This window comes from Pipistrellus hanaki (genome assembly GCF_964339955.1).
Source record: "Pipistrellus hanaki genome assembly, chromosome: 3".
In the NCBI taxonomy this organism is placed as follows: Eukaryota; Metazoa; Chordata; class Mammalia; order Chiroptera; family Vespertilionidae; genus Pipistrellus; species Pipistrellus hanaki.
The window spans coordinates 188,043,649-188,068,915 of NC_140505.1; the positions used below are offsets into that span (position 1 = coordinate 188,043,649).

Consider the following 25,267-nt stretch of genomic DNA (forward strand, 5'->3'; position numbering starts at 1 on the left):
GGCACCGCAGCAGCTTGCCATGACGGGGTGGGGTGGGGTAGGGGGAGGGAGGGAGTCCCGCGCCCCTAATTCCCCTCCGCAGCCGCTGCTCTGAGATGTAGAGCAGGAAGCCCGCCGCCCTCCTCCCCAGGCCCGGCGGGTGTGTGTGTGGAGGTGGGCGGGCTTTATTCTCATTGTCTGGAGCCCAGTGTGTCTGTCAGGAGAAGAGTCCGGTTCACACCTGAGACCACGCGCTCCCTGAGGCCAGCCGCCCGCCCAGAGTCCTGTCCTGGGTGCTCCTCACCTGCCGAGGGGAGAGGAGGCGGCTGGGCCTCAGGGGAGAGAGGAGGCGGCTGGGGCTGGAGGGGGGAGGAGGCGGCTGGGGCTGGAGGGGGGAGGAGGCGGCTGGGCCTCCGGAGAGAGGAGGTGGTCGGCAAACTGTGGCCCACGAGCCACATGCAGCTCTTTGGCCCCCCGAGTGTGGCTCTTTCACAAATACCATGGCCTGGGCGAGTCTATTTTGAAGTGGCGTTAGAAGAAGTTTAAGTTTAAAAAATGTGGCTCTCCAAAGAAATTTCCATCGTTGTGCTGTTGATATGTGGCTCTGTGGACTGATGAGTTTGCCGACCACTGGGTTAGGATGCCCAGAGATTGACAGCGGGAAGCCCTCTTTCCCGCCACAGACACGCATGCTGTGCTGCTCACTGCTGCCTCCTGATGTTGTAGAATTTTACAGAAACCGACCATGAGGGCAACAGCATCCTTCGTCGCCGGGACATAAAGAACGCGCTGTACGGCTTTGACATCCCCCTCACGCCGCGGGAGCTGGACAGGCTGTGGATGCGGTGAGCGGCTTCTTCCCGGCACCAGCCTGCCTTCCGTCACTGCTGGGGGTGAGGGGGCCTGTCTGTCTGGGCCCTGTGCCCCGGCTCCTGTGCCCGCGCCCCGGCTCCTGTGCCCGCACCCTGGCTCCTGTGCCCGCACCCCGGCTCCTGTGCCCGCGCCCCGGCTCCTGTGCTCGCGCCCCGGCTCCTGTGCCCGCGCCCCGGCTCCTGTGCCCGCACCCTGGCTCCTGTGCCCGCACCCCGGCTCCTGTGCCCGCACCCCGGCTCACCCTGGCTCCTGTGCCCGCACCCCGGCTCCTGTGCCCGCACCCCGGCTCCTGTGCCCGCGCCCCGGCTCCTGTGCCCGCGCCCCAGCTCCTGTGCCCGCGCCCCGGCTCCTGTGCCCGCGCCCCGGCTCCTGTGCCCGCGCCCCGGCTCCTGTGCCCGCGCCCCGGCTCACCCTGGCTCCTGTGCCCACACCCCGGCTCCTGTGCCCACACCCTGGCTCCTGTGGCCTGCAGCAAGCAGCCTGGTTAGCATCCCCGTGGCAGCACCCCGGGCAGATGTCTGACACACTTCCACCTCCGGGTCCAGGCCCCTGTCTGAACCCCGTCCCCAGGGCTGTGCGCCCCCACGTCCTCTCGGGGCACGCTCAGGAAGCGCTCAGGCCACTTCTCAGTCCTTCATGTTTCCCAAGAGGGCGGGTGTTGGCCAGTTTGGATCGGTGGGCTGCTTTGTGTCTAATTTAGAAAGCAACTGGAGGTCCTTCCAAACCTTCCTTTGTTCAGATCAGTTCCCACACGGGCCAGGGAGCCCCGTCCGCCTTCTTTCTCAGGAGTCATATCGGGGGTCCCTCTGATGGCCGAGGGCTGGGGCGCAGCGGGCACACGCGTGGGCTCCCTTACAGACAAGAAAGTCATCTTCTTCATTGTAACCAGTGGAGACAGGCAGGGGGTGGCTGTCTGGGCTGGGTCCGCGCTCCCTCAGCCTCTCGGCCCCGGGGAGCAGAGGGGGCTCGCTCTGCACAGGGAAGCGCCTGCACTGCCACGCCGGCACCGCCGCACCGCCCCGGAGCGTGACGCCGCGACCTCTTTAAACACAGGCCTGGTCCTTGTGACTCTGATTCCCCTAGACCAGTGGTCGGCAAACTCATTAGTCCGCAGAGCCAAACATCCACAGCACAACGATTGAAATTTCTTTGGAGAGCCAAATCTTTTAAACTTAAGCTTCTTCTAGCGCCACTTCTTCAACATAGACTCATGGTACTTCAGCATAGACAGGTGAGGTGTTTTGTGGAAGAGCCACACTCAAGGGGCCAAAAAGCCGCATGTGGCTCGTTTGCCGACCACTGCTCTAGGAAATCACACCCGCAAGTGCCATCTGTATTGGTCAGATGAGGACCAAGATCTGCTGTTAAAATAAATAAGGCTTTTTTTCCCCTTTAAAGAAAATTGGCAATTTGCCATAACACGCTTTATTGCAAGTAATTCTATTCCAATGACGTTGGGAGAGAAAGCCCTGCATTGTGCCTTTTTGAGTGAATTGTGACTCAGGGGGAGGTCAGTGATAGGAGGCGACACCAAAGGTGCGGAGTAGCTCTCCTCTCCCTCCTGCCGTCTCCCTCGGCCTGTGCCGGCACCGCTACAAAGGCAAGGCGGTCCCACTCCCGGGCTTCCTTCCCCTGAAGCTATCCGAGGCCTTTCCTCTCCCCGCACTCCTCCCGGCGGCTCCGTGACACGCTGCCCGGAGCTTCCCGCTGGCACAGCGGGTTCCAGCCGGCAGCTTGGCCGGCAAGCAGACACGGCTGCTGTCTGTGGGGGTGGCCGGGACCACCTTGTCTGGGTACTGTCTGTGGGGGTGGCCGGGACACCTTGTCTGGGTGCTGTCTGGTGGGGTGGCCGGGACACCTTGTCTGGGTGCTGTCTGTGGGGGAGGCTGGGACACCTTTTCTGGGTGCTGTCTGTGGGGGAGGCTGGGACACCTTTTCTGGGTGCTGTCTGTTAGGTGGCCAGGACCACCTTGTCTGGGTGCTGTCTGTGGGGGTGGCCGGGACCACCTTGTCTGGGTGAGCCCCGTGGGACAAGCAGTGGTTACACACTCCCCGTGCCTGGCATGGCCAGGGGACTTGGTAAATGCATGCTCCGAGCAGGCGGCCTGAGGCCAGAGGTCCTGGTCACCGGCCCCGGGCGAGCCGGTGCTGCTGGCCGGCGGAGCTGCGTGCGCGGGGCCGGGGCCCTGGCGGCGCCGTCACCGCGGCACTGACCACGTTTGCTGTGTCTGCAGCTATGACACCACGGGGAAGGGGCACGTCACGTTCCCGGAGTTCGTGCAGCAGCTGGGGATCACGTACATGGCGGACGTGCAACGGCCCTACTCGGAGGACCGCTCCAACTTCATGGGCCACTTCACCAAGCCGCCGGAGCAGGAGCCTCCGCGGGAGCAGCGCCCGGAGCAGCGCCCGGAGCAGCGCCCAGCACAGCACCCAACACCGCCACCGTCGCTGCCACCGCCTCCGGCACCGCCTCCTCCGAGCAGGGACGAGGCTGAGCCAGCCAGGTGAGCCAGGGTGTGTCCCGGGCCGGGAGCCGCCATCTGACCGCCGGCATCCGAGCAGACATTGTTCTGAGCTGCGGCCTCCGGGCTGGTGAGGGGACGAAGCTGACTGTGCGCTCGCTGCCGGGTGCTGGGCCCGGTGCTGTCACAGCCCCGCGAGCACCCCGGGGCCCGCCCTCTGCCCGGAGACTGTCCCTCTCAGGCATCACTGTGCGTGCCGGCCCTGCCCGGGCAGCTGGGATGCAGGGGCGTGAACACACTCCTGTCTCGGCCAGCGCCTGACACCCATAGGCCCGGCGAATATCTGCAGAGTGAGTGAGTGAGCGAGTGAGTGAGTGCGTCTCGGACTCAGCGCGTCTGTGTTAAGGACTTTATGCCACAGAAATAACGCAGCCGAGGCCCTCGGTCAGCAGTGGGCAGGGATGCTTGCCGGAGTTCCCACGCTGGTCCTAGGGAGCGCGGGGTGTGAAGAGGGGCCCCTAAGGCCACGAAACCGCTGCCGCCACGCTCCTGGACGGCGTGTGTGACCGAGGGCTGAGGAAAGGCATTGGACGGCAGCCTGTGTGACCACAGGGCCCGGCCGCGAGGCCCAGGAGGGGCGTGCAGAGGTCCCGCCAAGCCGTGTTGGACCATGGGACCAGGAGGGTCATCTTCACATGGAAAACCAGTTACCAATGTCGTACCTTAAAAGTGTGTGGCATAGGTGGCTCCGTTGCGCAATGGATAGCGCATTGGACTTCTAAAAGTGTGTGGCATGGGAGCGGGCTTTGCCATGCTTGAGTGACCACAGAGCTGGGCAGATTTTCCTGGCTGGTCTCCGTTCTGGTTCCCCATCGGCACTGCCCAGGCCTGGGCCCTGCCCGCTGCCCCCTGCTGCCCGGGACTGTGCCACCTGCTGTCACTTCGGCTCTGGCCCCGCCCCTCAGAGAGCCCGCGAGTGAGTGAGTTGTTGCTGAAGAACCCCCAAAGGCAATAAGAGGCCCAGCAGCGCAGAAAGGAGGTGCGAGACTCCTGGAGTGGGGGTGGAGGGGGGCAGGGGGTGAAGGGGAAGGCAGCGTGCCGCCCTGATTGGGAAGTGACTGAGTTATAAAGGATGGAGTTTGGAAAGTAAGGAAAAATATGCCTAAGACTGGTGTAAACCAAACGTGCCCCAGCCCTAATGAAAAGGTGGGTTTATCTTTACCAGGCAGGCCGGCCTCGTTACCCGCCCTCCCCTCCCCCCCGCCGCGTGTGAGCAGTGAGGTGGGAGGGGCGCCCAGCCCCACGCCCCCGGCCGCTCTGCCCTGTCCTCCACTGGGAGCCGTGGAGCGGGAGGGATTCCTGATCGCCGAGCCCAGCCGCCCTCTCGCCTCCTTGGCAGGGCCAGCCTCCTTCTACTCCATTAACCACAGCCCCGTTTTCTCACCGCCGTCGGGGGCAGCACTGTCCGTGGCCCTTTAGACGCCGTGTCGATAAGTGCCGGGCAGCAGCCCCCCGGGTCGTCCTTAAGGTCCAGTGTCTCCCGGACTCTCCCCTCGTTTCTCCTGACTGATGAGATTGGCAGGCGGGAGTGACCAACGGTGGTGCATTTGCCTCTTAAACCTGAGGGGATGGTTTTGTCGGGAGTGCCTGACGCATTGTTTGCATCTGGAAAAGCCCTCTTTCAAACTCGGGGTGTTTCCCAGGCCTTGCTTTTTCTCTGCCTGAGTCCGAGCTGACGACTCGGAATCGGTGCCGCCCTCGGGGCCGGCCACCTCTGGGCCAGTCCTAGGACCAGAGCCCGGGCCGCTCAGCCGCCTCCTCAGAGGCAGTGGGGGGTGCAGTGGCTGTCCACAGGCCATGACAGTGGCCCCTGGGCTTCCGTGTCACTGTTCAGACCAGGAACCGGACGGGAACCCAGAGCCGCGTCGGTCACCATGCGGCAAGCTCTGTGCTCTGAGCCTCGCTCAGGCGTGGACAAGCCGCTGCTCAGTGCTGCAGGAGAGGCCTGGGGGAGACCTGGTGGGGAGGAGTGCCATCCACAGCTGCCCACACTCTCAGTCCCCGACATTCTTTGTGGTCAGAGAACTTTCCTGAGAAGCGGAATCAGCACGTTTAGAACTGAGCACGTTCTGCAGGAAAACCAGCCTCTAGCGGAGCGTGCCCGCCGCCCGAGGGCCCTGTCTCCTTCCCGGAATCAAAACGAGGGTCCTGGGCCTCCCCTCTGCCGACCCTGACCGGCCCTCCCCCCCGTGACCCCACCAGCGCAGCCCTGGCCCCCACGCTACTGTGCCCAGGTAGCTGCCCACCAACTCCTCCAGCTCAGGCTTGCTCCTGGGCCACCTTCCCAGTGACTCCTACCCACACCCTCTCCCTGGTGCCACTCCCAGTCCTGCCCGGCTCTCTCCTGACCCACCAACCCTGTGCCTTCAGTGCCATCCGCCTGCCCGCTGGAATGTAACTTGTAGCGGCCACTCGGAGTTACTGGGTGTGCTCCGGTGCCCACAGCAGTTCTGGAGGTGCCCAGGGAGCTTTTATGGGGGACATCACATCGTATAAAACCACTGCTTTGCATTCTGGGTCCCACTCTCTGCACTGGTTCTGTAACAAGACAAGACGGGTTCCCAGGCGCAGTTGGCTGGTGGTGATAACGTGCGAGGCACACACACTTATACCTCTCTTTTCAATGTCGCACCGAGGCTGCCAAACAGCTTCAGGCTCAGTTCTTTTTTTTAAATACATTTTTATTGACTTCAAAGAGAAAAGGAGGGAGAGAGAGAGAGAAACATCAATGATGAAAGAGAATTATTGATCACTGCCTCCTGCACGCCCCCTTCTGGGGATCAAGCCCACAACGTTCCCCAACTGGGAATCAAACCTGGGACCCTTCAGTCCATAGGCCGACACTCTGTCCGCTGAGCCAAACTGGCCAGGGCCAGAGCCAGTTGACAGATGGGAGTGACCAACGTGGTGCATTTGCCTCTTAAACCTGAGGGGATGTCACGCTGGGTGGTGGTGAGACCCTCGCCTGAGGCAGTGCTTGCTCTCCTGTGGGCTCTGACCCGTGTTCTCGTCCAGGGAGAAGCTGAAGGGCCGCTGTGAGGACATCAGGAAGGCGCTGGCCAAGCTGGACACGGGCGGCGGCGGCTCGGTGTCCCTGCTCCAGCTGCAGCAGGCGCTGCGGGACGGCGGCGTTCCCCTCAAGGAGGCGGAGCTGGCCGCGCTCCTGGGCAGGTTTGCTCTCCCTGGAGTCCGGGCGGCTTTCCTTCCTCCTCCTCTGTCCAAACAGACTGACATTGCAATGGCCCACACCTCCTCTGCCAGCCACATGCTAATGGGCTGGAGTCACCGGAGCAGAAGGAAAAGCAGCTTAAATGTTAGCGATGCTGGCGGGGAGCTGAGTTACAGTTCGGTCAGTGAGTGAAAGGAAGTTCAGGCGTCGTTTCTAAGCCAGGCGTTGGGAGGGCTGCGCCCAGCTCGTCATGGCAATCCCAGGAGTCTTTTCTACGTCAGAGGGGAAGCTGGTTCTTTGCCTGAGCCCTGTCCAAGGACGTCAGGGAGGGTGGTTGCTTAGCTGCCACTGGCTTCCAGGAGCACAGGCTCAGGCCAGCCTCCATGTCCAGCTCCAGCTTCCCCCGCACCTGCTCCTCTGCCTGTCCTCCCGGGCTCTTCCCCTGGTGCTCCATCCTAGCGCCCGGCCCTCCTCCTGTCCGAGGTCCGATGCCCAAGAGCCTCCCTGTCTGCCCCATCATGCTCCTGGGCTGGACCCCCATTCCCACTTTTCACATCTCTCTTCCTTACTCACATGCTTACTTTGCTGGAGTACTTCCCGACGTAATTTCCTAAGAAAGGATGGACAGGAAATAAATGTTCTGAGTTCTTGTTTGTCTGAAAACTCTGAAATTCTTTCCCACACAGATTGATGACTTGTCTGAGCGTGAAGTCCTAGGGAGGACATTCTTTTCCCTTAAAATGTTGAAGACATCGCTCCATTGTGTTCAAGCTGTGAGAAGTCCCATGCTAGCGTGTGTGTGTGTGTGTGTGTGTGTGTGTGTGTGTGGAGAGAGAGAGAAAGAGAGAGAGAGAGAGAGAGAGAGAGAGAGAGAGAGAGAGAGAGAGAGAGAAGAGAGAGAGAGAGGGAGGAGGGGACCAATTCATGCTCAGATGCCTGTGTGCTCTCTTTTTCCTGAGATAGGGTCTCCTCTCAGGAAACCTATTTCCAGCTGAACAAGAATTCATATGCACTCAATGAATAAATCATGGGAAAATAGCACCCGATAAATAATTCACTAAATGAGTGTGAGTCTTTTAAAAAATAGCGAGTCTCGGTGCATTTGCAGACGACGGAAGGACTGTGGGATGTTTGTGGCCCACCTTTCAGCGGGGCGACCCTTCCTTAGGGATTGAAACCTGATTGAGGGGCCCCGGCTCGGGTGCTTTTCCTTCTCAAAGACCTCTTGATGAGAAACAGCTCCGTTATTTGTAATTATATGTAGATTATTCTTTTCTAGGTCCAAAATAGATCTTTCTAAATAATACCAAGAAGATTAGCATATGCATTTGATTTTATTACTAAATTTTAATACCAACTTGGCAGTTTACCCTGCTGATGAAGTAGAGCTGATTACCCGCTCCCTGTGTCTCCGTCGTGAGCCAGCGCCGTGGGCTGGGCCGGGCCGGCTGATCTGCAGCTGTGGGGCGGAGACACAGCTCTGGCTCCTGCTCCTCAGAGCACGTCTCCAAGTCCCTGGGAGCTTCTCCTACCTCGGAGCTTCTCCCCCCGAGTCCCTGGGAGCTTCTCCTCCCTCAGAGCTTCTCCCCCCAGTCCCTGGGAGCTTCTTCTACCTCAGAGCTTCTCCCCCCGAGTCCTTGAGAGCTTCTCCTACCTCGGAGCTTCTCCCCCCAGTCCCTGGGAGCTTCTCCCTCCCCAGGAGCTTCTTTCCCCCCCCCCCAGGAGCTTTTCCCCCTGAGTCCCTGAGAGTCTCCCTCCCCGGGAGCTTCTCCCTGTGCTAGGCAGGAATCCAGGTTCCTCCTCTTTGACATGCTCCTTCCTGCTGAAAGAAAGTTTAGGTGATGATGTGCCAGAAACACCGGAGAACTTGTGACAGAACTGGGAGCTCTGAGAGCAGTGAAACTTGGAGTTATTTGCATCCTCAGTAAACTTGCACTATGTTCTCATGGCACCTTGGGTTCCCCCCCGCCCCCCCAAGTGTTCTTGCAGGGTTACAGGCACTGTGTGCTGGAGCGGAGGCAGGAGGGCCCGTTTCCACGGGGATGTCCTGCTGACACCTCACTCAGGTGGAGTGTTCCCTGAGAGACTGCTCAGCTAAGTGGTTCTGTGCACTGTCTTCCGGCTTGGCCGCTCAGCTTCCGCCATTCCTGTGAAGGGGTGATCGGGTGCTTTGCTCCGTCCTCCGTCCCCTCTTCCTTTCCGCGGTCTTTGCTGCATTTCTCTTCTCTTCAGATTCCCCAGCCGCTCCTCAGGGCAGGGTCTCATCAGCTAAGACCTCCAGGACCAACCCCTACCCTCCATCACCCTCCCCCTGGCCCCGCCCCCACTCCACAGGCCTGCCTCCGACTACCCCGGAGCTCTGCTCTGCCCGTGCCAGCCCTGCCCCGGCGCCTGCTTGCCCCGGTCACGGGCCAGGTTCCTCAGTGGGGCCTCTTGCAGCTTCTCTCCGGCTGAGCCCTGTTGTCAGCCTTCACGCCTCGGAGCCTCTGGCCAGGCCCCTGTGGCCTCACCGGCCGGCAGGGCCCACAGTCTCCCCTCCCCCCACCCTCTCCCGGAGCGGGCAGGTTCTGTGTGCCCGGCACGCTGTGGTGATGGGTGTGCAGGCACGCGTGCGCCCACATGCCGGGGCACGGTGCCTTCCCGTTATTCCTGCTCTCCACCTCATTCTGTGCTCAGCTCGCGAGTGTTGGATGAATAACTGATAGGGTTTTTTAATTAATATATTCTTTTCTTTTTCTTCTTCCTTGGGGACCAGTTTGAGAATCAGCTGGCAAAACAATTCCATCAATTACCTTGACTTCTTGAGGGCAGTGGAGGACAACAAGCCATCCGGGCCTGAGCCGAGGGAAAGCGAGCCGGCCGGGCCCGTCAATTTTGCGAAGCTGAGTCCGGAGGAGGTCCTGAAGAACGTCCAGAGAGTGGTGGCCGCCAGCGGCCCGGCGATGGCCACGGTACGGCAGGCCGCCCTCACCGCGGACCCGCCGCTGGGGACTGGGGACCGTGAGGGAGGGCTGCGAGCCCGTCCCTCCTCCGGACCCCCTCCCCCGCCACGCCCCTCCACGCCCCCGGTGTCGCACCTCCGAGGAGGGGCTCGGATCATGTGCTCAGTGAGCAGGTGTCTGTCCGTACTTGCTGCAGACAGAGCTCCCGTGCCCTGGGCGCTGGCATTATCCCATATACCAAAGGCCGTAGGTTCGATCCCTGGTCAGGCACATGCCTAGGTTGCAGGTTTGATCCCCAATCAGGGCACGTACGGGAGGCAACTGATCGATGTTTCTCTCTCTCTCTCTCTCTCTCTCTCTCTCTCTCTCTCTCTCTCTCTCTCTCTCTCAAAAGTTACGGGGCCGGGGTTCCCTTTGCACCCATTCGTATCCGAATAGGAGCGGATAGAGCGCATCGCCTGCGAGTCTGGCACGGCGCACCATCAGGCCCGCCGCAGCCCCAGGCCCGCACCTGCTGAGCGGCCAGCATCAGGCGGTGCGCACTCGGCCTGCCGCATCGGCAGGAGCAGCACAGGACAGCGCCTCGGGAGGTTCGCTGGACTAGCACCTGCCTGTGTCCCCTCCCGCAGGCCTTCTCTGCCCTGGACAAGGAGGACACGGGGTGCGTGAGGGCCTCGGACTTCGGCCAGGTGCTGAAGGACTTCTGTCACAAGCTGACAGACAACCAGTTCCACTACTTCCTGCGGAAGCTGCGGCTCCACCTGACGCCCTGCATCGGCTGGAAGTACTTCCTGCAGAGCTTCGGCGGCTTCCTGGAGGAGGTGAGTGCCCGCGGCCCCGGGCACGCGCTGGTTCGCGCTTTTGCAGAGCGGGTGACCGGCTAAAAACAGGTCCCTGAAGGGGCAGGCCCCTGGGCCGTTAGCTCATCCGAAGGAAGCTCGATATGAAGACTGTATGAGAAGGTGAACACATAGCTTTTATTATACTTCGTTTGAAAGTTACTATCTTATTTTCAGAGACGTTTTTGAGCGTGCTTTTGTCGGGTTGTGTAGAGTGCTCGGGATTCTCAGGGCCCTGGAGATGGTCTGGGGTCCAGAGAAGTGAGGCCCCGAGTGGCAGTGAAGGAACTGGAACTCACTCGGGAGGCATTTGTTGAGGACCCACTATGTGTCGGGCCCACCCTAGGCCATGTTCCAGGCAGTCCTGGGGCAGCGGGAAATGTGGAGGTAGTGAGCATAAACAGATGTACAATCAGCAGGCCCCAGAGGAAATCAAGGAGGACTTCCTGGAGGAGGGAGGGTGGCTGACCATGGGGCTCATATTTCTTCCCGAGGACTGCTGCTTTGGCTGCACAAGATGTAAATTCTTAGGGGGTTTCTTGATTTGAAGGGAGTTGGGGGACCGTGGGATTCGCCGTCACCCCACCTGGGAAGAGTCCTTGCACGGAAGGTCGGCAGCGCTGCAGGGGTTGCGCCTGGAACCTGGGGACTCCAGCCTCTGCACTCACCACGCAGGTCCCCAGGCCGGAGAGCGAGGCCTCCCTGGGCGGGTGCAGGGCCAGTCCCCCCGGACCGGGTCCACAGCGGTCCCCGCTTCGCCTTCATCCGGCCTCGGTGACGCTGTCTGTGTGACAGGCGGTGTTGTTGCTGTTGTTATTTTTAGCTTTCATTAATCCACTGTAAATAAAATGAAGACACAGTACAATTAATTCTTTCGCTAATCAAAATATTTGATCACATGAAGCAATTTTTCAATTCCTGGGAGTAATTGCACTGTTCTTACGGAGCGGAGGCGTCCTCCGAGCATCTAACAGCCACTGCCCCTGCGTGTTCCTCCCCCGCCGGGGGGAGGAGGAGGGAGCGGGGGGCTCACTGCCTCCCTCCGCGGTCAGGACACCCCGTGAACCCCAGTTCCAGCAGCTCCCTGTGCCCAGCACAGGTGCAGGGATGCACCGACCCTACAAGCCACGTGTCTGACCATGGCTCCCGGGCGGGTGGGAAGGTGACACGGCCCCTTGTCATGCCGCTGTGCCCGGAGCCGTCCGCTTTTCTTCCTCCTCCCTGTCACCCCCGTCACTCCTGACCTCCCCCTGGCCCAGCAGAGCCCGCCTCCTCAGTGGGAGGAGCCCAGGGTCACAGGGCAGAGGGGGGACCCAGAGTCACAGGGTGAGACGCCAGGAGGAGGGCAGAGGGGCCTGGAGGCTGCGTACAGGGAGCAGTCGATGTGCGTGCTTCCCCGGTGGGTCCCGTCCAGCCTCCTGCCCCGCGGCTCCATCCTTCTGTGGAGGCGGCTCAGGAGACGACGGGTGGTGTCCGGCGGCGAGGACGTGTGTGGCCGTGGCTGTTGACAGGAGAGGGAGCTCTTTTCTGGGTCAGTCCATGGCAGAGCGGTGGACACGGCGTGACTGACACTTGCCGAGTTCCCTCAGCCGTGCCCGGGCCAGGGGGCGCTGGGCTGGCGTGAGGCGCTGGATGATGGCAGGGCTGGCTGAGCTGCCAGAGGAAGGACGTGGCTGGGACCCCAGCACCTCCTGCAGGCACCCCCGCTGGCAGCCGTAGCGTGTGCCCCGGGAGCAGCCCTAGCTGAGGCCAAGGCAGGGCCGCAGGGTCTGGCCGGGGCGGAGAGAGCCCGGAGCTGGGCGGGAGGGGTGGGCTCAGGGGAATTCTGTGCAGCCCCACCCGGGCTGCCGCCCTCGGACCCCCAACTCACAAACGGCAGGACTCAGAGCCGCAGGTTCACACTGTGAAGCTATGGCTTTAAAAAAATATCACTTACTTCAGAGCAGCGGCTGCCAACCCGTGGTCTGTGAGGTCTGAAAGGTTGGTGACGGCTGGTTTAGAGAGAGAGGACGGGAGAGGGAGAGAGAGAGAAACATGGTCCAGCTGCCTCCTGCACACCCCTGACAGGGATCAAGCCCACAACCCAGGCACGGGACAACCCCCAACCAACTGAGCCACCGGCCTGGGTGGCCTGCTTTTCCCCATAGGAGATCAGTGGGTGCTTTTAAAATGGAGGCGCACTGCCGGCTCTCTGCGGACTGTCCTTCATCTACTGGGCGTTATTTCTTTTGTCTCTTTTCTGACGAGGAGATACATTTCTTCTGGTTCTAGAAAAAGCGCTGCTTCCCCATCCAGACTGATGGTCACATGACAAGGGCAGGGACACAGACGCTCCAGACCGGGAGCCACCTGCTCGTCCTGCCTCGGGAGCGGGCTGGCCGGTGGGCGCGGGGCTGAGCCGCCTGGGAGTCCGAATGTGGGCGCCTCGCAGGCCCCGGCCTGTGCCCTCAGGAGGCAGGCGGCCCTGCCGGGGAGCAGTTGGGCCACGTCCTCAGGGCTGGGGACCTTCGGGTCAGCGCCCCGTCCCTCGTGCACCTGGGGGGCAGCAGCCGCGGGGTGGCTGGGGATTTTGTTTTTTCCTTGTGTCTGTAGTTTTTACGTCTTTACAGCGAGCACGCAGTGATTACTTTTGCAAACACTGAAGGGATGTCTGTACTGGCGTCAGACGCACCTCCCACAGCGGTATCCGCCTCTCCCGCCCCCGAGGCCCTTCCCACCAGACAGGCCGCCCCTCAGCGCCCTCTCTGCTGGCTCCCTGATTCCAGCACTTCCCGGCCCTCTCTGCGTGGCCCTCAGCGGCGGAGCGGGGACAGTGGCGCCTGTGGCCACGGGCGTCCGTGGCTGTGCACCTGCACTTCCTCCTCCGCCCAGGCTGCTGCTCCTGGGAGGCCCGCTCCTCAGCGCACACGCCTGGTTGTCCCTCTGCTCCCCCGGCGCTGACCCCCCAGGGTCACTGCGTGCAGCCCTGCAGGTCTCCTGGGCGCCCTCCTCTGTGACACACCCTGCTCCTGTCACACCCTCAGGCTCTGGGCTCTGTGACCAGGGGACCTGAGCCCTGCACAGGAGGGTGGGGACCCTCTCAGGCACATCTCACGGAGCTCAGAGACCAGCCCTCATGAGCGTTCCTCATGACCAGACGGCCCCCACCCCCGGCCTGGGTACCCCTGCCCCGCAGAGCGGCCAGACTCCTGGCTCCCAGGTATGCACTGCCCTCCCAGGCCCCACTCCTTCCAGAGCGGGTGCCATACGCAGGGGAAGGTGACTGAGCAGGAGCAGGAAGTGACCGGCCGGGGGCGAAGGTGGGTCCGCACTGCACGCGGGGCCAGGGGGCCTGGGGGTTGGATGTGGGGACGGAGAGGGATGTCGCGGGGACTCCGGGCCCAGGCGGCCGGAGGGACGCTGTCCTCTGGCTGAGGCGGAGCCCTCAGCGGGCCTGTGTTTGGCAGTTGATGGCTCAGGGGGAAGAAAGAGCCTCCATTATGGCACTGGAGGCTCTGCCTTGCCCAGGGCCACCTGGGCCCAGCACCCTGCCTCTGTGACGTGTGACGCTGTAACAAACGGGCCTGTGACCTGACAGCCAGGCCGCAGTGCAGAGCTGTGTCCCTGAGCGTCAGAGTGGGTCTCCATGGGCTAGTTGCATATTTAAGACCTCCCTTTCCCATCGTGATTACATCACATTCATGGCATTTTAATACCTGGCAGGTCCAAAGCCTCATTACTAGCCTTTCCCAAAGGTGTCATGGCAGTGCTCACGTGCTTATTTTTCTACTAGAAGTCCGGTGCACGGAAATCTGTACACTTGGCAGGGGGTTCCCTCAGCCGGCCTGCTCCCTCTCACAGTCCAAGAGCCCTTGGGGATGTCCTACTGACGGCTTCGGCGGCTCCCCACACGGAGGAGCGGGCCAAGGCTGCAGCCTGGCCTCCCTCTGCGGGAGGTGAATAGCCGATCGGGGGAAGGCACCACCCATCACTCCGCCGCTGCCTTCAGCCCTCATAGCTGCCTTGGCTTTGTGAGGGATGTTCGGCTGTCTGGTCCAATTAGCATATTATGCTCTTATTATTATAGATAGCAACTTTAATACCAGGATGTATAATAATTCCTCCAAATGTTCCTTGGTATTTTTATTAGACTCTGACTAGATTTACTTACAGTTTTATCTTTGGAAATTGTAGAGGGCCGCCGGGGAAGGCACACTGGGCATTTCTTTAAACTGTCAGCTGAGTCTGAGGCGACTGGCAGAGCCGCATCTAGGGTACACATTTCCCCAAGATGGCGGATGGTGCAATCAGCTTGGCCTTCATATCAGCTCAGGTGTCGGCAGGGGCGGGTCTGGATATGGAAATCCAGTCAACCTCCAGAAATGCTCTGGCCTACTTAAGAATGCAAATGAGCTCCTCTGAGTCTAAGTTTCTGGTGTTACTTCCTGGTATCGGGGCATAAATAAATGTGCTTAGTGGCTCAGGGTCATCGTCTCCCTGCCTCTCCATCAGAGAGGATGGCATCCCACCCAGCTCCCAGCTTTTAAATCTATTTCTGCATCTTCTTTCTTCCTATTATTTCTCAATCCCTGGCCACCTCCACTTAGAACGGGTTTGTTCATCTCTCTTTCTGTGCTGATTGAGATTTGATGCCCTTCCCCTTTGTTGACATGAGCTTTGTTAATGGAATGGAAGGATTTGCTAATTCTCAAAGATCCTTAAGCTTGGAATAAACGCTACTTAAACTTGGTGTGCCGTTTTTAAACATGGTGCTAAACATTCCTAGTGGCTTTCTTTAAAAACACATTAATGTCTTGGCATTAATGTCCATAAATTAGGTTGGTTTATATTTTTTTCCTAAAAGTATTCGCTTTATCCTATTTTCTGTTAGGTATTAGGGTGGGGTAATCTGTAGTGAACTGGGCTGCTGTATCTCCCTTCCCATATTCTGGGATACTCTGACTAAGGTGAAAATTATCTAGTTTTTGTTGTTATTGTTAATTCTCACTCAAGGATATTTTTTTTCCCATTGATTTTTAGAGAGAGTGGAAGCAGGAGGGAGAGAGAAACAGCGATGTGAGAGAGATGCGTCAATTGGTTGCCTCCCGCACAGGCACCTCCGGCCTCTCTCCTCGCAGGAGGCTCTGGGCAGCTGCCCCCATGTCTTCGCCCTCTGAGCCCGTCTCCACACCTGACTTCCCATGGACCCCAGTCTCCCTGGTGCCCCCCGGACACACAGAGATCCTCGCACTCCCAGCCTCCGCCGGTGGCCACCAGTCCCTCCCCGTTGCCTGCTGGTCCTGTTGTCCTGTCTGCCCACCTCGGGCTCAGCGGGTGCTGAGGGTGGGCCTCCCACGGCACCTTCCCAGGAGCCCTCTTCCCGCACCGACGCCCAAACTCACAGCGAGGAGGTCCTTCTGAGGCCCCTCTTCCCGGGCCCTTTTCCCCGGAGCCCAGGCTTCCTGGCTCCTCAGCACCGTGGACAGCGTCACGAGGCCCAGAGAGGGCCGCCCCTCCACCTCCCTGCTCCCCGCGCCCACTGCCCAGCACTCCCTGTGGGCTCGAAGGGTTCCCACGGGAGGGCCCGCGGCCGGAGCACTGCCCTCTGACTCCTCTGGTGGAGGAGGGAGGCCCTTTCCAGGCAGAGCAGGCGCTCACTGTCCTTAAAGGGACAGAGAAGAGACCAGGAATGAGCGCCCAGGCACACGGGAAAGCTGGGCCCGCCAGCCCGGCCCCGGCCCTGCCGCCCCGCCCTGCGGGGACTCAGTTTGCTCCTGACATAGCTGAGCAGGAGCCCGTGTTCGGGCCTGTGTGACAGCCTTGTCTCCAGTCACCTTCCTCAGCCGGGATCCCGGGTCCGGGGGTGACGGGCCCAGAGCCCGGGGCCACCCGTCCTTTACCAGTCGGTCCGTTTCCTCTCTGCCCAGAATGCCTCCGAGTGGGCTGAGAAGATGCCCAAGTGCCCGCCCCCCGGGTCCCCCAAGGAAGCGGCCAACCGCGAGATCCTGGCGAGGCTGCACCGAGCCGTGGCGACCCGCTACCAGGCCATCGCCCAGGAGTTCCAGAACTTCGACACCGCCAAGGCCGGCACCGCCTCCCGGGACGAGTTCCGGGCCATCTGCACACGCCACGTCCAAGTGCTGACGGACGAGCAGGTAGCGGGCGCTGGGTGGCACCCTGACCCCGGCCTGAGCCAGGCGCCCCCCGTGGCGCTGGTGCTGGCGGAGCGGTCCTTGGGAAGAGCATGGGGGGGTCTTTTCTGGGGAGGGTTGTGGTCGTGACTATTTGGTTTTAACCTCACTGAAAACTCGCAGAGCCCTCTGTGTCTGCGGCAGGCACAGAGGGCATCATTCCTATCGAAGCAAACAGTGTCACTTTTATTTTCTTATTTTTATTGATTCAAAGAGGATGGGAGAGAGCGAGAGAGGGATAGAAATGTCACTGATGAGAGAATCATTGACCGGCTGCCTCCTGCACACCCCACACCGGGGATCGAGCCTGCAACCCAGGCATGTGCCCCTGCTGGATTTGAACCCGGGACCCTTCAGTCCGCAGGCCGATGCTCTATCCACTGAGCAACACTGGCCAGGGCTCACTTTCATTTTTAAAGTCAAATTGCATTCAGCCCCAGCCGCCTCTGTGCTGCTGCTCCCCCTGCAGCCCTGGGTGTGGGAGAGCCACAGGGGAGGCCAGCCCCGCCCCGACCAGGGCGCCCTCCCGCAGCCTGCCTGTGCGTGTCCCTCCGGCTCCCTCCTCACCCTCCTCGGTCCTTGGCTCAGGGCTGGGCTCTCGGGTGCTCTGGGGCTGCTCCCAAGCACGCTGGGGCATGCCACCCCGGCTGTCCCACTGTCCAGAGCGACAGATGGCACTCCCACCCCAACAACGAGAAAAGGCCAGATAGCTGCGCCATCAGAACTTTCCTCCGGCCCCTCGGAGAGCTGAGGGTGCAGGGGCTTCTTGCTCCTCACCGTACCCCTCACTGAACCCCAAATGCAAAGCAGAACCTGGCACCTGGGGCCCAGCAGGTCCGGAGTGGACAGTGTCTAGTGTGGGCGCTCCCCCCACCCCCGAAAGCCAGGGACCGAGCGGCTGACAGCACTGCACAGCGACCCACTCGCAGAAGAGGGTTTCCCTTCACCCCAAATGCTGCCCTGGTGCCGGCCGCTCGGTCTTCAAAGACAGTGCCCGGCTCCGGAGGGTGACTCGGTGCAGAAGGAAACCCCACACACTGAGGTGCCCGCTCCCCACCTCCGGGCCCTGCTGCGGCTCCTCCGCCTCCTGCAGCCCGGGAGTCAGTCTTCCCCAGGAAGCCGGTCAGCCGCCTCATGGGGTCCGAGTGTCCACGGGGAGGGGGTCACCAGGCCGCCGCACCCCATCGGGCCTCGCACCTCACTGCCCAGGAGGGGAAGTCCTCAGAGACGCTCCTCAGATGCGCTCAGATTTCCGTGGCTGAGACATGAGCTTCTCGGGTCTGAGCCTTTTGGCTCACTAACCTGAGACGCGGCTCCCAGTGGTCTGTCCCTGGAGCAGGAGCGCTGTCCCCCAGCAGACCCGAGCCCTTCAGAGGGACCCGTGCGCGCTTCTTACTCCGCGGGCACCTGAGGCCGGCAGGCTCTCCAATGAGCGGCTCATTAGCCGGGTGGTTTTACTCTAATTATAGACGGGATGATGGCGCTCTGCACCGAGCCGTTCGGAACAGGGACCGGATGTTACTTTTCCTCTGAGCATCACTGTCCCCAGCGCGTCGGCCCTCCCCCACCAGCACGGTGTTTAGAGGCTGCGTTCTGACACCCCGCGGCCGGCCGTGCGGGAGCGGGTGGCCATGGCGGCCTGTGCTGCGGGGAAGGTGGTCGCTCTCCATGGGCCCCTCCCCTCCCCCACCTGGAAGCTTGTCCTCAAGAACCTCCATCTGATGCGCCTGCCGCTCACTCCTGGCTCGGAGGTGGCTCCGGGGCGTGTGGCCTCCGGGGAGATGGGTGGAGGGGACGGTGACCGCTCCATCCGTCCCAGTAGCTCCCTGCAGGTCTGCGCTCAGTCAGAGAAAACGTTACAGAACCGAATCGGGAATACTGTCCTCAGCCAAACCTCCTTCCCCTCTCGGGGCCAGAACACCCTCCCTTCGCCCTCCCCCTCCCGCTCACCCCCACATTCCAGTGCACCTGCAGTAGGCTCCCTTTTCATTCGCCCTGGGAGCCCAGGAGCGATGGGTTTCTGGCCACGGCCGGTGCGTGGGAAGGACGGGGACAGTCTCTCCCGTGCTGACCGGAGCCGCTGCCCCCCACATGTGCCAGAGGCGGGTGCCACAGGGCCTTGTGGTATAAACACAGTTACAAACACGTTACCTTCTTCCTGCTCCCTGAAGGCCCAGGCCACTAGTGGGGGCTCACTCGGAGGCACTGGGTCATTGCTGTGTCCCTGCCGCTGCGTGTGGCTGTGTCACAGCCCGTGACACCAGACAGCGCGCGGGCAGGCCACGCACCTCTCCCAGACACGGCCTTGCCACAGTGCGAGGCACATCACTCTCGGGGTAAACCGGAGGCCAGCACAGGCTGAGGGCTGGCACCGGGGAGCTGCCTGCACAGCTCAGAGCCTGCGGGGGGGGGGGGGGGGGGGGAGCCAGGTGCCTGGAGGGGGAGGAAGGAGGAAACGGAGGAGGGAGGAGAAGGAGGGGGGAAGAGAGAGAGGATGAGGCAGAAGAGGAAGATAAGGGGGAGGAAGGGGAGGAGGGGGGAGAAGGGAGAGGGAAAGAAGGAGGAGGAGGGAGTCAGATACCTAGAGGAGGAGGAAGGGGAGGAGGAGAAGGAAGGGAGGGGGGAATGAAGGAAGAGGAGGAGGGAGTCTGGCTGGGCAGGCAGGACCACAGGGCCAGGGGTCTGCTTGGCATTTTCCCCTCCGTGTTCGTCCATCGTGCATGCTGCTCCGCCCATGACTGACCACAGGTTTCAGGCCCTTAACCTGCAACCGCTCTCGGAGGCCCGGCCAGTAAACATGTCCCTCAGAGCCGCAGTGTCCTCCTGTCCTGGCTCCTTCAGGCTTCGGAGGCTCCCGCCGGCGCGTGGGGGCCGGATCGGCTTTCCGTCCGGTTTCTCACTGAGCTGGGCGCGGAGCCCCCCGCTGAGGGCCGCCTCCGGGCCCGGGTTCGGGGTCTGCGCTGACCCGGGCGCCCTCTGCCTCCCGCAGTTCGACCGGCTCTGGAAGGAGATGCCGGTCACGGCCAAGGGGCGGCTGCGCTACCTGGACTTCCTGAGCCGGTTCAGCTCCGAGAAGGCGGCCACCCCGCCCAGCAGTGGCGACTCCCCCAAGGCCCAGAGGAGGTGCGACGTGCCCGCCACCTCGGAGGGAGGCAGAGCTGTGGGGTCGTCATTGTCCACCCGAGACCCCCCGAAAACGGGGGCCAAACCGCGGAGCCAGCCCTGTGTAAGTTCCCACCCCTGGCCCACGTCGCCTTGGCCCTGGTGGTCCCTGTGTTCCCACGGGTGTGGGTGCCCGGGGTGGGGGCACAGGGCAGGAGCAGGCCCCGGGGGAGGGAGGTGAGAGGGGAGGGGAGAGTAAGGAGGACTGGAGGCAGGAAGAGGTGGGGGGCGGGGACGGGGCTGTCCTGGCAGCCAGGCTGCCAGCATCCCGGCCAGAAAGCCGATGCCGGAGTCGGTGAGCGGTGCCCAGGGAAGCCTGCCTCACCCGCTCCCTGGGGCCATGCCTCACGCACGCAGACAGGTGCCCCTTTCCTTCCTGACGCTTCCCCTGGCAAAGACGTCATGTCCCTCACACGCACACACCCCAGGGACACGGAAGTCACCTCTCTCCGTACTTGAATCTCGGCCACAAATTTATCCCCAAAAGTCCCGGGTCCCTGTGATTAGGCACAAGCACGGCCCACAGCGGAAACACAGCTCTGCTCCTCGTGTTACTGCTGAGGGGTCACCTGCGGGGCTGCTCCTTCCGCTCGGTGACACCGCTCTCCGCCCGCAGACGGCCAGCAGCCGGGGCACCGTGCTGGGCACCCCGCAGCTGCACAACTGCGAGCCCGTGGAGAGCCGGCTGCGGAGGCGCGTGCAGGGCTGCTGGCGCGAGCTCCTGCGGGAGTGCAAGGAGCGCGACCCCCACAGGCAGGGCGACATCTCCGCGGCCGACTTCCTGGGTGCGTGGCTTCCCGGCACAGGTTCACCTCCAGGCACAGCCGTCCCCGGAAGGCATCGGGTGGTGAGGGCGGGCCGGGGCGCCAGCCCACGGGACCCTGCTGAGCCTCCCCCGCTGGCATCACCTCTGCGCCGGAGCACAGACCTGGCTGGTCCCGGGGGGCGGGGTGCATGTGAATGACGGACAGCGAGGGGCGGGACAGGCAGGGACAGGGACGCCGGGGTGCGAGGCCCCACACAGCTCCCAGGACTCACTGAGCAGCGCTTGGATGGGCCATTCAGACGCAGCCGGTTTGGTTTATGCTCCTGCTGACGGCTGCACATGGTTTGTTAACACGTAACTCAGGCAATCGTTCTGACCGGCCACCCTCCCCAAAGTCCTCAGCTCCGTCTGACTAACGCCCTGGCCTCCTCAGGAAAGGGTTTCTGGGAACCAGTATCTGTGCGGTTTGCTGTGGGGACAGCCGTGGCCTCAAAAAGCACAAATGGAACCACATGTGAACCCCTGTGTGAGCAGTGCCTGCCCCAGACACACAGACCCAAGAGCGTGAGAGCAGTGGCAGTGCTGTCCGCGGCGGCGGCTGTCCTGCTGCGTGCCACGTGCTCGTGTTAGTTCTTTTGGGTTTGAGCCGGATGGGCCTTAATTTGCGTTGTCATTAACGGCATCGCTGGTTTTCCTTTCTAACCGTGAACTCATGTGAGCCAGCGACCCGTGACCCAGACAGCTTGCCTGCCCTCCATGTTCCATTCAGATTCAGTTCTGCACAAACATACTGGAAGGCATTCTGCTGCTCTGCCTGCACCGGTCCCTGCAGGGCGGAGCATCGGCAGCCCTGGGCATGGCTCCTCTGGGCTCCCAGCCCCGCCCACAGCCCCAGCCGTCCCCGCGGCTGCCTGACCTGGGGCCTGCGCATGCACGCCGGCCTCCAGCTGGTCCAGCTGGTGCCTCTGTTTACAGAACGTTCACCTGTGTTGGTTTTGCCCCTCAGCCTCGGTAACTCGCTAGCGTGCCCTCCTCCAGACTGGCTGCCTTTGTGTGGTCACAGGCGGGCTCAGTGATTGGCCTTAAGCTGGAGCCTGAGGCTCTTAAGTCTCTTCCCGCTCAGACATCACTGCAGACACAGCGGGAGCCTGGCCGCCGGTCAGAGCTGAGCGTGAGGGCGAGCTAGAGGGGAGCTGGTAGCCTGACACCGACACGTGCCGGCCTCGGGCAGCTAGAAGGACCCCCGACGTGGTGTCTACATGGTCCTAGTCAGAGGCCAGACTAAGCCCTGGCCTGCGTGGCCATCAGTACAGGCTTTATGACCCGCCTGAGGCCACCCCTGGGGGAGGACTCAGTGTGTGGATCGTGCAGCCTCTGGACCCGAGTGTGCCTCCGAAGCCGACTGATTCACCGGCGGAGGCCACTCAGCTCCAGGCCCACACGCCTGCCCCTCGCATGGCTGGCCTGACCCTGAGCCTTCCTTCTGACAGTTCCCTCCCCGGACACCCCCTCTGCTCTCCCATCCGCTCCTTGTAGCCCCCACAGCCCTCTCCACCCTCCCCGGCGACGTGACTACGCAGAACCAGGATCTGAGGCCAGCAGGCTGCAGGGGGGGGGGCATACCACACTCAGCGTGCCGTGTGCACATGGCTCCACCCTGTCCAGCACTGCCCAGAGCCTGTGAAACGGGTCTAAAGCAAAGGTGGCACCTCAGCAAGTGATGATCGAACGAATGAATGAATGAATGGATGAGTGAATGAGTGAATGGATGAACGAATGAGTGAATGGATGAACGAAGCGAGGAAGAAAGGAGCGAATGGGTGAATGGAGGGGGAGCGAATGGGTGAATGGAGGGGTGAATGCAGTGCCACCGGCTGAACTGCACGCTCCCCTCAGCGCTCGCTGAGAAGTTCAAGCTGGACCTCAGCCAGGAGGAGGGCCAGCAGCTGACGGTCAAGTACGACCTCAAGGACAACGGGCGCTTCGCCTACTGCGACTTCCTGCAGAGCTGCGTGCTGCTGCTGCGGGCCACGGAGACCTCGCTGATGCAGCGGCTGAGGATCCAGAATGCAGACAAGATGGTAGGAGCCGGCCCGGGGCCGTGCGTGCCGGGGGACAGGCCCCGTGTTCCTCGGCTCACCCCCAGTGCGCACCCCCGCTTCCTGTGAGGGCGGCACAGCAATTCGGAGGCCGCGGAGGGGCGCTGTGGGGACCCCCCTCCCGGGTGTCGCCAGCCTCGCTGCGCCCGATGCCCCGCAGACCTCCTCCTGCACATGCGTTTGTGGGTCACTCTCGGATGATGTGTGGGCTCCAGGGGTCTTCAGACTACGGCCCGCGGGCCACATGCGGCCCGCAGAGGAGTCTGATCCGGCCCGCCAGGTTTTTTGGGCAGTGAGCGCAGCCAAGGTGTTACAGTAGGAATTAGTAGTTCATATAGTCCGGCCCTCCAGCTCTCTGAGGGACCGTGATCTGGCCCCCACTTTAAAAAGTTTGAGGACCCCTGGCTTAGACAATGTGTGTGCATACCACGTGGTGTAATATAAACGTGTGCACATGTGTGGTGTATGCATGTACACATATAACAAGTATGTCCATGCACTTGCCAAGTGAGCCTTTGCCACCCCACGTCCTCACTCCTTACGGCCTGTCCAGCTCCGGGCAGCTGTCAGGTGAGCGATAACCACTGGGCCTGCCAGTGAGCCCGCAGCCAGCCCGGGACGGGGGGCTCGTGCCGGGAGGGGGCGCAGGGAGGGGGCAGCGAGGGGCGCGGGGAGCCGGGGGGGGGCGCAGGGAGAGGCAGTGGGAATGATGAGGGCTCAGAGCCGGCTCCCCACTCCCGGGGCGGCAGTCCATGGCACTTCCCATCCAGCGCCCTGTCTCACCCCTGGTTCCCTTTCCTCTTCCAGGAAGGAGCCGGCGCCGAGACGTCCTCCTTCTACTCGGCGCTGCTGCGCATCCAGCCCAAGGTCATGCACTGCTGGCGGCCCATGCGCCGCACCTTCAAGGCCTACGACGAGGGCGGCACGGGCTTCGTGGGCGTGACGGACTTCCGGAAGGTGAGCCGGCGTGCCGCTGCCCGAGCTCTCCCAGACCCCCTTCCCGGGGCCCGGTCACTGAGGGCTCAGCGCCCTCCCGCACCCACAGGTTCCCCCGGAGGCCTCCACTCCCCGGGCTCCCGGGGACCCAGGCCCCTCTCCTCACAGCACCCCCAGACAGAACCGGGGGGGCTGAGCGAGGCCCCAGCTGTGGCCCCTCAGAGGCCGGTGCCTGGCCCTGCCTCAGGGCCCCGTGCCCCCAGCCGCCTCCACAGGCAGCACGCTCACCCACAGCGGGGCGGCTGAGCAGTGCCCTCCACTGTCTGACTGTGGTGCCTCTGGTGCCCTCACGGGAGAAAGTGGGGGAGAGGAGAGGGACTGGGGGAGAGGGCTGCAGGAGTCACTGGAGGGGGAGGCACGCTGGAGGGGGCAGCTGGAGGGGGCACGGTGGAGGGGGAGGCACGCTGGAGGGGGCACAGTGGAGAGGGGCATGCTGGAGGGGGAGGCACGCTGGAGGGGGCACAGTGGAGGGGGCAGCTGGAGGGGGCAGCTGGAGGGAGGGGGCAGCTGGAGGGGGCACGCTGAAGGCAGCGCTGTGGCACCGCGCCCCTGGCCCGCCGCAGGTGCTGCGGCAGTTCAGCATCAACCTGTCGGAGGAGGAGTTCTTCCACATCCTGGAGTACTACGACAAGACGCTGTCCTCCCGGCTCTCCTACAACGACTTCCTGCGCGCCTTCCTGCAGTAGGCGCCGCCCGAGCGGGCCGCCCACCGCCGGCCGGACCGCGGCCGGGCCCCGGGAACGGTGAGACGGCCGCCAGGAGCCAGCAGCCCCGCCGCGGCGGCCTCGCGGTCAGCGCTCGGCACTGCCCTCGTCCCGGCCATGACCGCCGCCCCGGCGGCCGCCATCGCCCGAGCCTCAGCGCCTCGCTAGTCTGAGCAAATAAAGTATTACCTCTGTGGAGAGGGCTCTGTGGCTTCGGAGGACCCCCTCCCCTCCCTCATCTCACCCCCCAAGCCTCCCCTCATCCCCCCCTCTCCCCCCCCCCCGCTGGAGCTTCCGCTCTGAGAGCCTGTGGGGGCCGGGGACAGCGCTTCCTAGTCCTGGACGGACCTGGGCCTCAGCCTCGCCTGCCCTACCTGCCACGGCCCTGGCACAGCCCTGGCAGATGCAGCTCCGCCTGTGGAGACGCTGAGCCAGCCCCGCAGAGGGAGGCCTGTGGGTGTGGCGCGGAGGGTGGCCTGAGGTGGGGGAGCAGCTTCGTGCTCCAGGCTCTCAGCCCCCCCCCCCCCCCAGCCTGGCAGGGGTGTGGGGTGGAGGCTGAGGGGCTCTGGCAGGGCAGGAGGCAGGGACCCCTCAGCCCAGCAGCTCCTTTCTTGGGGAGAATGCCCCGGCCCTGTGCAGCCTGCCCCCCCACCACCCCCGTTTCCGCATCTGCAGAGATGGACCTCCCCCTGCGCTGCCTTCCTCGGGCGCAGCTGCCCCCGCCCAGCCAGCAGCACCGTGCCACACAGACCTGTTAACGCGAGGGCCCGGACCGGAGGCACAGACAGAAGAGAGGAGGGGTGGGGAGCCCTGGTCTCCGGGAGCCTCAGAGCCCCAGCCCACAGCCTGGAGCCGGACCTCCTAGTAGGGGTGTCGAACTCAATCAGAGAAGGGGCCAAAATCTAAAATCCAGCATAAATCGCGGGCCGAATGGTTTACTGAACAGTCATAAACTGACAATGTCATAAACTGACAGCGGAGTGCAGTGATGACAGCGCGTGCGGGCCACATTGCAAGGCCTTGGCGGGCTGAATTTGGCCCTC

At 62.6% G+C, this 25,267-nt stretch overlaps 1 protein-coding gene across 7 annotated transcripts in view; it reads left to right on the plus strand.

The window, feature by feature from the left end:
- Positions 1-24,214, plus strand: part of EFCAB6 (EF-hand calcium binding domain 6) — a 105,929-nt gene extending 81,715 nt beyond the window's left edge. For 4 of the 7 annotated variants that reach the window (XM_084878112.1, XM_084878114.1, XM_084878113.1 and 1 more), the window contains 11 exons: positions 706-824; positions 3,087-3,359; positions 6,393-6,548; positions 9,302-9,497; positions 10,118-10,309; positions 16,234-16,461; positions 19,487-19,723; positions 20,276-20,444; positions 22,322-22,506; positions 23,332-23,481; positions 24,084-24,214. In XM_084878112.1, the coding sequence (XP_084734238.1) occupies positions 706-824; positions 3,087-3,359; positions 6,393-6,548; positions 9,302-9,497; positions 10,118-10,309; positions 16,234-16,461; positions 19,487-19,723; positions 20,276-20,444; positions 22,322-22,506; positions 23,332-23,481; positions 24,084-24,206 (2,028 nt within the window). In that variant the 3' untranslated portion in view covers positions 24,207-24,214. Of the gene's footprint in view, positions 1-705; positions 825-3,086; positions 3,360-6,392; positions 6,549-9,301; positions 9,498-10,117; positions 10,310-16,233; positions 16,462-19,486; positions 19,728-20,275; positions 20,445-22,321; positions 22,507-23,331; positions 23,482-24,083 lie in introns of those variants that run through there. The other 3 variants (XM_084878115.1, XM_084878116.1, XM_084878118.1) reach the window with 3 other exon arrangements.
- Positions 24,215-25,267: the final 1,053 nt, after the last annotated feature.